General features: G+C 42.3%; 1 protein-coding gene across 1 annotated transcript in view; it reads left to right on the top strand.

The window, feature by feature from the left end:
• Window positions 1–9,142, top strand: part of nmbr (neuromedin B receptor) — a 54,399-nt gene extending 45,257 nt beyond the window's left edge. The window contains exons 4-5 of the mRNA XM_023411067.2: window positions 6,428–6,666; window positions 8,843–9,142. Of these exons, the coding sequence (XP_023266835.1) occupies window positions 6,428–6,666; window positions 8,843–9,005 (402 nt within the window). The 3' untranslated portion in view covers window positions 9,006–9,142. The remainder of the gene's footprint in view (window positions 1–6,427; window positions 6,667–8,842) is intronic.
• The last annotated feature ends 658 nt before the right edge of the window (window positions 9,143–9,800 follow it).

The raw sequence follows: 9,800 nt of genomic DNA, 5'->3' as shown, positions 1-9,800 counted from the left end.
AATCATCAACTGTCAGTTAACACACATAAAATAATACCAGATAATTTCCCCTTTTTTTTTTTTTTTTTTACCAAAACACAACATAAACAACAGAATTAATCACGTGTTATTGATTTTATGGGAAATATTCTGATCCTATTTGGTGAAAATAGATGAGAAAATCTACCAGTAATGAGCGTAGAATGAAAAGCGGCATGTTTAAATGCAGATCTCTGTAGCAAAAGGAAACGAGAGAAAACAGCTTGTTACCGACTCTGTTTAATATAAATGTTAATGAGTGAGCGGAGCAGCCGTACGAGAGCCTGACGCTGAATAATCACAAAGTTTGCTTCCGAACTTCGACGCTGCTCAGACCGACGGCGAGCCAGAGAGAGAAGAGGAGAGGCAGGGAGGTCTGCGGAGGAAAAGAGCAGCAGCAGAGGTGGAGAGAGGTGATGCACTCAGAGGGAGGTGAGGAGGCAAAGAGGGAAAAAGTGCAGGTGCGAAAAGCAGCTTCATCCAGTTTATCACTAATAACTATTTCCTGCAGACGTTTATTTACGGGAGCAAATATGTCACCAGATTTTGAAATTTAAAAGCCTTTGAAATTTTTTTTTTTTTTGCATTGAAATCTCTGAATTCACCTGAATTCTCAATAACTCCCTACACTGTTTATTTTCAATGTTCACAAATTCAGAATGAAAAATTCAACATCAATTCAGCATCTGTCACATGACCACTGGAGTGTAACTTGATTGGCTGGACGCTGGTGGATTGCTTATCCTTGGTATCCCGGATGTTGAATCTGAATTTCTAACTAGGTGTTATGCCCCAGGGGGGGGGGGGGGGGGGGGGGCTGGGACACAACATAAACTGGCCCCATCTTCCCCAAGTCCCAAGTAGCCACAACAATGATTGGTTTAAATGTAAAGAAAGTGATTTATTTACATAAAGGTTTTAAGTGAACATATAGAAAATAAATACTTTAGGCTTCAGGGTGGACTAAGGCCAACATAATAAACATAATAACCCTGTTTGGAAAATAAATAACTAATCTAACCAAAGGAAAACAAATGACAACAAACTCACCTGCTTAACTAGATAAACAGGAGAAAACCAGAGAAACAAAACTGGCAGCCCACCCTTACTCACTCAAACGAATCCAAGAACTACACAAAGCTGAGTCAGTGTGGCCGGTTGGGAGAAGAAGAGAATGAGAGCGACGAGCCGGCGGCCATCTTGGCTCCTTATATATCAGGTGACCAGGGGCTGCAGCCAATCACCGACCAGGGTGCACAGCCTTTCCACCAATGACGGCGCGGCTGCGGCACACACCTATTTGCATACAATAAGAAAACACAGGAACACAGGGCACACACACATACACACACACACACACACACACACACACAAAACAGACCAACTACAATAATATGACCGCGTTCATAACACTAGGATTTTGGGATCTAAATCTGGCCGATCATCGAATTTGATCAACTTGAACATGTATGATTATTTTTTTTAATTTGAATTTTTCATTTCACAACTTTACTGATCACCATTTTTCATACCATCAGTTTTTAGTCCAAGATTATTTGGACAGTTACGTTGTTATGGACGGTTTTAAAACTGGGTGATGGGAGAGTTTCCCCATTAGTTAATGGGCAGAAACAAGCAAATCTTTTCCTCTATCTTGGCTCAGCTCGTTACCTTTCCTGCCTTTCCCTTTCGCACGAGCTCATTAACTCATTGTATAACGATCCCTGGCAACTGGAAGTTTTGGGCTGAATGAACTAAATGTAATGCAATGATACATCGTGTTCCACACAAGCCTCTCAGCCTAAATATAGACAGTGAAGTACACATATTATTCTGCACATCTATTGTATTGTGTCACATGTGCACTGAACAACAGCAGCGACAGTAACACATACAACAAAAGCAATATTAAAAAGAGACAAAAGCTCATTGCAGCAGCAGCAGCAGCAGAACTTTAACTCAGACTTCTGTTTTCCCGCTCGGATATAAAAAACAATGACAGGAGTTCATGTTTATTCATGATCCCTGACAAACTGAAAAACAAGACAAACCCTCAAGCAACGCACACAGTTTACAGAAATAAACTGCAGGAGACTGACTGTGTGTGTGTGTGTGTGTGTGTGTGTGTGTGTGTGTGTTTGTGTGCCTATCCAACAGTGGACTGGTGATCCAACAGGGAGGTCCTGCTGCCGGTCCTGTCCAAGTCTGATTGACACCAGAAACTGCACCAGGTCCCGTTCCCACTGAGAACTTTTCAGTCTTCTCTTTGGTTCTTCAAAATTCACTGACACCCAAGGATCAAATTCCCAACCTCAAACTTTCCAAGTACACCTCAAACACCATGAGCTATTTGGTCAGACAACTGGCACTTATTTCCTGGAGCACTTGAATGTTTTACTTTTGGGTCCTGGATTTCAAAAGTCACTCCGGAATCCTGAGGATCAAACCCAAGACTTGAAATTCCAGCGCTAGTCCTCTTACTCACTGAGATACTGGAACAGAGACCAAACAGTCCTCTGCCTCCCTCAGCTAATCTGACCGGCAGTTCTTATCTTGATCAGATCCTGCCGCTTTTTTTTGGTAACCTTGAATATCGAAAACCAATCCTGCTGAACACACTTGCTTAACAGTGGATCCGTGTGTCACGTGAGATGAGCTCTACAGAGCGACTTTCAACATGTTTTCAGTCTGGTTCAGTCTCAGTGTTTCCAGCTGCAGGCAGATGTTTCATCTTCATCATCTCCCCCATAAAGCCGCCGTCACGACCCGCTCGGCAGCCAGACAGCAGCCAGACACAGTTAGAGAGCATCTGGTGAAGAAAGTGGCAGACATTTCCCTCCGGGGTTGGTGGGTAACAGCGCGGCTCAAATGACATGTTATGGCGCTCTTGAATTGATTAGATGGTGTAAGGAGTTCATCCTGTTCAAGCCTTTCAGTTTTTAAACACTTTAAACTTGCGACTTTCTCCAACAATAAAATAAACGTGTTATCATGCAGAGAATAATAAATTGAATTGATTTAGAGGAGAAGAAGACTTTACATAATTCATTTTGTCGGTAGAAATCACACTACCGACAAAAAATAAATTGCTTTGTCGTTGCAGCGATCAGTTTGCTAAATAACCTCCACTCACCTGCATCAGTGTGAAGGGGAGCTGATCTGGAGAAACCAGAGTGAGCTTGGTCTTTCCCACAGCTGAAGATGTTTGGAGAAAGCTTCGGTCTTCAGTCGTGTAGCTGCTTTGCACCCTCAGGTCTGGGTGTCACCCTGTCACATGACTGCAGCATAGAGGTGGATGATGTATAAGCTGGGACGGATGAAGATGAGCGGATGTGTCTATATGCTGAGACTTTGAAAGCGTTGAACACTGAACGGGATGGAGCTGCGGCTCTTCGGTATCCAGTGAACGGTCTGTGTGTGATCTCTGATCAACAATTCAAAATGGCTTCTAAACTCTAAACTCTTAATGAAGGAGTGGCAGGTGTGAGGTGACAGTGACAGCTTCTTTAAATGAACATGTTGTCTTGGAGTCCGCCCAAGAAAAACAACAGTGTCAGTTCAGCAATTTGCCAAAAAGAAAAATGATGTTATGTTTTACTTGGCATCAAATCAAAAACCTCCATCTCAGTATTTTGTCATTTCATTGCCAGACGTGCTTCTAGTGAAAAATTGATTAACAGGAAAAAATATCCAGTTTCTTATATTTTAACAAGATATTTTTCATTTTATTATAACATTTAACTATTCTGTTTAAGAAACATTTCTTATTACGACATATCATATCTTACTGTTACGTTAACATGATAAATTGTGTGTTGTTATATGGATCTTCTTATAGGTCCCATACTTTATCTTTTATTTGAAGTGTTGATCCTTAAGAAGATATATTTGTGGTTTATGAACCAAAAACGCTCAAGCTTCTCTCTGGAGCTCTAGTAAAAACAGGTCTGTGAGCCAATCAGAAGAGAGGAGGCTCTGAGCCTCTCTTCTGATTGGCTGACTGTTTTCTGAGTGATCTAATAAAAATATAGCAGATTACAGGTAAAAATACTTGTACCTGCAAGGTAGGATGGTGGGTCCAGGTGGGCGGGGCTTGGGGTGTGGCTGAGAGCAGTGACTGCTTTGTTGTGACATCACAAAGTTCCAGAAGTCCTGACAGCTGGTTTTAAGGCTCAGTTTCTGAATACAGGCTGTGTGCATTTCTCTGTGGACTGAGGCTTTGATACTTTCACAGTATTAATATAGAACCTAGACCTGATCTATAATCAAAGGAGACAGAGGTGTTTACACTTTGTAACTGCACCAAATTCTCAGAATAATGATTAATGTTAGCTTTTGCATTAGTGCATGATGGGAGACCTCATCTGCTATATACAGTGGATGTGTTTCATCTGCAACCCTGACAGGATAACAAGTGCACAAATGATAAATTGTTTGCCTCGGATTTCTGCATTTTTCAGTATTTGGAGCAAAATAAAAATGTGACAACTTGATGTCTTGCTGCACCGCCGTCACCTCAGGTGTCGATCTGTCTCCCACGTGCCTCTAATGGGAGCTCCCAGGAGGCTTTGCAGGCTTGCTGCTCGGTGACAAAGGCAGCAGTTAGCGGCGCTGCCGGGGAGCGCTGAGGATTTATCAACAATGAGCTGAGGAGAAACTCTATTACAGAGATCTGAATACATTCACAGCTATGGAGGCAGCTGCAGGTAGGTAGCGAATGCATGCACACATTCACATAATCCGCCCTTCCAGATGAGTTGTTGCCTGGAGCTGCAGGTGCCTAAGAGGATCTTAGGAAAAACGCCAAAACTCTGCCCGACCACTGGCAGCAAATCAGAGTAAACACAAATCAGCAGCAGCCAGCCGGAAGCGCAGAGATGATCCCTGCTCCGTAATCAGCAGTTTGCTGCTGGTTAACTTTTTCTTTTCTTTTCTTTTTTTTTTAAACATTCTGTTTTTCGTCTTTACGAGGCGAGTCAGCCAAGGTGAAACAATGCCGTCAGGACCGAACAACGTTCAGCTGGAGCCCACGTGTGTTCTTCGCTAAACAGAATCTCATTAATTAAAGGAATCTTGGAATTGAAATATTAACTTCTACAAATGTAATCCCCCCTCGATTCAATTTCCTACCAAAATCTCATAATCCTCCGTCTGTGTGCAAATTAACTTCTTGATGACGTCGCACCAGGTCAAGATGCAAGATTAATTTTATTGCTCCACAGAGTGGAAAACTCATCCTGTCCTCTTCGGCCATGCTGCTGCCATGAAAAGCAAAAAAACAAAATAAAAACAGAACAGCCTCAACAGAGCAGCTCTGGAGGTCCCAGGGTCAAACTCTACAACAGCCAGGTTTCCCCTGGCCAACATACAGACGTACCAACATGACGGTCCTGTGAGATTGACTAGTGTTTCGTCAACAATAATAATCAATCATTTTTATACTGTAAATACTTTTTTATGCAGAACTTTGAGCCCTTAAGAAAACCTCTTCCAGTTTCCTGCAGAGCAGTCTGGTTCACAGATCTTCACCAACATATCAAACAGATGTAGGTGAGGGGAGGAGAAAAAAAAGCCCTCCAGCACCAGAGGGAAATAAATACCCTCCACCAATCGCTCCATGTGGCCTTATGTGTCAACAGTATACGTGTGCGCTGCAGAGCTGATTTTCTATTTCTCTTTATGTTCGGGGTGAGAAGGTCTAATGAGCTCCTCAGGGTTTAATTTATGCACATAAACTATAATGGATTTCGAAGCAAGAGCGAAGAGAAGAACCTCGTCCGTCTGCTGCTCTTTTCTTTGAGCTCTGAAAGCGCCAGGAGTGTGTACATCAAAAGGTCACAGCGTCTGATGCGTTTGATGTCTGCGGTACACAAGAGAGGCACTTCGCAAAACACTGTTGACATTTTTATGTGTGTTTGTATTGAGCCGAATGTACGCGGCCGATTAAACTGACCTTTTCCTCGTGTCTCCGGCGATCTCCGAGCGTCCGCCTAACAAGGTCACACTGCTCGTACGTTACTGTTCACTTAATGCACTCGGTGTTTAAACATGGTTCCAAATCCATTTTCTCCCTCCGTGCAGCTCTTCGCCTCTTTCCATTAATTTCATCATGCTGTCCTACGTTTGGAAGAAGCTTTTAGCATGAAGGTCCCAGTGGGAGTCAAACCTTTAGTCCTGTCTAGCATGATTACATTTTTCCTCCAAAATAAGAGACCGTGGGTGTAAAATTACCTCTATTTTTTAAAACCAATTTGGCTTTTAAGTATCCTTTTAAGATACACTTTAGGATTTTTAAGATACAGTGAATTGATCTGAAACCATTTGTACTATAGCATTTTCAGTTTTGTGCCTAACTGGGGAGAAAAATCTGACGATCTGTCATCGTTCCTTTTTCCCTCCACCCCTACAGATGGAGACGAGGAAGCGCCTGGCCAAAATCGTGCTGGTGTTCGTGGGTCTGTTCGCCCTGTGCTGGTTCCCCAACCACGTGCTCTACATGTACCGCTCCTTCCACTACCACCAGATGGATCTGTCGCTGGCCCACCTCATCATCACCCTGCTGGCCCGAGTCCTCAGCTTCTCCTCCTCCTGCGTCAACCCCTTCGCCCTCTACCTGCTCAGCGAGAGCTTCCGCAGGCACTTCAACAGGTCGGGAGGTCGTGTTATCGATAATGACAGCTTTCAGACATAACCCAAGGTTCCATATCCCTGTGAGGTACAAGGTGGAAATAAATTACATAGGAAAGATCAGCAGCGCATTTCCACTGACTGTTCCGCCCATGTAACAGTTTGACCTTAGCATACAAATATTTCTTAAAGGATGAGGCTTTACCTTTATTCTGTATTTTTCATATCATCTAAAAAAACCCCAGAATGACACTAATGTCTCAACACTTCCTGACCTCCCCAGACACTGACTGTCTGTGGCTCTGAATTCTTCTGAAGATGTAAACCTTCAAAATCCTCACAAATATCCTTCTTTTTTTTTCCCACAGTGATTTACTGAAGCACCTGGGCACTGCAGTGGATTAATACACATGTTCAGCAAATGATCATACAGTTAGTTTTGAAAGTTCTGCTTTCTGGATAGGCTCCTGACAAGTTCATTTCATTTTTCAATGTTAAAATGTCCCACAAAAAAACATAAAATGACTTAATCATTACATATTTAAATTACTTCACCCATTTAAAAAAGAGATTACCAAGTTAGATTCAGAGGTCCTATGCATTTCACCATATATTCAGATCTGTACAAAATCCCACATTTTCAACGTGATGATTTTAATACCTAAAATATTTACATCTGCTGAGCAACAAAATGTTGCACCTCCACATTTCAGCATGCAGTCTGACAGAGAGGAAGGAGAGACAGAAAAGAAGGACATTGTATTTTTGCTGGGATTAACTGCCCGCACCATAAAAAAGATGGAAAACACGTAGAGGATGAACGCTTGAACAATTCTTTATGTCTGTATTGATTGGATTTATATAATGCAAATAAATAAGACGTAGACGATGGGAGGATACAAATCAAAACGCCTGCAGACGGATGAGACTTGGCTTCTGCTCTGACAGGCTGCTGGCTCAGGGGTTGGCACGGCGCTGCTGATGTTTTTTTATTCTCTGTACAGACCAATCAAAACTTTCCCGAAGTCTGAACATTTGTACGACACCGAGCACTCAGATTCAGGAAACAACCAGGTGACAAACACTTCATTTCTCACTGTGAACGGACTCGTAACCTCGCCACAAAATATAGCAATCATGGTCTCGTCTCCGTCTGAGTGCTCCCACTTCCCACTAAACATCCTGCAACTTCTCATTACTCTACCCCGGCAGGGTGGAAACCCTCCTCAGCTCTTCATGCCGACTCTGGCACAATCCTCTCTGTGACTGTCAGAGTGAGAAACAGTAACCTGGGGAGAGGCTTTGCGCTTTCATTTGGGTCAGATTTGCAGGCAAATCCTGACACCGCACAAGCAGCAGAGGATATGTCAGAAAAATAAAATGCACCTTAGGGAAGCAATTATAATGAGACATCAGAAGAACGTGATAATTTACCTGTCGTCAGATTTAGTTTATTTTTACTTGAAGGGAAGTTTCATTGAACTATGTTATTGGTCCAAGTGTGAGGATTTCCATTTAATACAAAAATCTTTAGACTTTTTCTACCAAGGGAGAAAACATTCTTTATTTCCCTGATTTTTAGGATTACATCTTTGGACATAACCCTAGAGTTAGCATTGGTGTTTTTTTCAGTTTTTTTCAATTAGCCACTTGCAGTTTGGCAATATATTGCATTACACCATGTCACCTGAGAAGTCTTGATTCTGATTGGTTGGAAGGTCTACATTTACCTTTAGTGAATAGGCAATGTAACACAGGTGCTTGTAGCTCTAAATTATTGTGCCAGTATTAAAACATAGATAAGAACAGTGAAGCCTATAACAAAGGAAAGAGGAAACGTGACCAATACTCTGGTCCAGTTCAATCTGAATTCATTCTGTATCATTTGTCATTTTTCCAAGATATCAATTATTTGTGGAACCAAATTGTTGTTACAAAAAGCCCGTCTGTGATTGAATACAGAAATGTTAAAGTCTAAAATGTCAGGTAACGGAAATAGAAACCAATAATATTAGTGAATAAAAAAATGGAAACAGGAATGGAAGTAGATCATGTTCTTTCCCCCCTTTTGTTTGAACCTCGACATAGATACAATATTACAACATGATTCAGTAAAATTATTGGGAATTAGAGAAGAACATTAGTTTTTCTGTCAAGGTCTCATGGTCTCACTTTACTCTTTCTTCTTCTTGCTCAGTCAGCTGCGATGTGGTCGAGGTCACCGCCCTGAGCGCCAGGCCAGCTACCTGCATAGCACCTCCCACATACGTCTCACCTCCATCAAGAAGACCACGCCCACCGCAGCCATCATTGCTCCAGCAGCCAATGGTAGCTCCAACAGACAAGAGGTGGCTCTGTGAAGCGGGAGGCTCGGAGTCAAGGACTTACAGCTTCACCTCATCTCAGGACGTCTGTGAACTTGGACTCCTGCAGCTGCAAGACCAGGAGAGGTACTTCAGTGCAAAGTTAGTCTGTGTGGACAGGTAGAGGAAACTCTACAGGCCTTGTACCAAGTGGATGATTGTACCAGTTGCTTCATCATCTCCACCCTCAACTTGGCAACCAAACAAAAAGTGCCTCTCGGAAATACAAGGTCAGAAATCAAAGGGAAGCAAAAAATCCTATCAAACTGAAAAAATGCTTCACTCTTCTACAGATTCCTCAAACAGATTTATCAAGATATGTTTGATAAATTCAGACATCTTACTTAATGTGTTGGGAGAGGTAAAACTTGCAAGGGAAGGTTTAACAAACTGCAAATCCAAGACTGAGAGGATGGACGTTCTTGTTGGTAGCATGGATACCACACTCGCATGTCACTCGCTGTTTCTCTGCGCTTAAGTTGCTGGAATGCTCATCATTGATTGATATAAAAAGCCATTTTCATCTTTTTTGGTGACACCAACTGAATCATGAACAAGTCTTCTGATGGATGGTTGGGAGCATTGGACCAACATTTGATTCTCCAGTTACAGGATGCTCTCTCTCTCTCTCTCTCTCTCTCTCTCTCTCTCTCTCTCTCTGAACTCCTGCTACAATCATGGAGATTTGGAGATCAACTGAAAACAGGTACAGCAGTAAAACGCTACCAGAAGCCTTGCAAACCAAAATATCTCCTTGGGTAGAGGAAAACCTCTTAAGTATATGTTTGGTTT

The sequence above is a fragment of the Seriola lalandi genome, unplaced genomic scaffold, assembly GCF_002814215.2.
Source record: "Seriola lalandi dorsalis isolate HSWRI2012SDOR001 ecotype SW California unplaced genomic scaffold, Sedor1 jcf7180002054448, whole genome shotgun sequence".
NCBI lineage: Eukaryota > Metazoa > Chordata > Actinopteri > Carangiformes > Carangidae > Seriola > Seriola lalandi.
The sequence above is the reverse complement of the archived record's forward strand: the minus strand, read 5'-3'. Positions and strand labels throughout refer to the sequence as shown.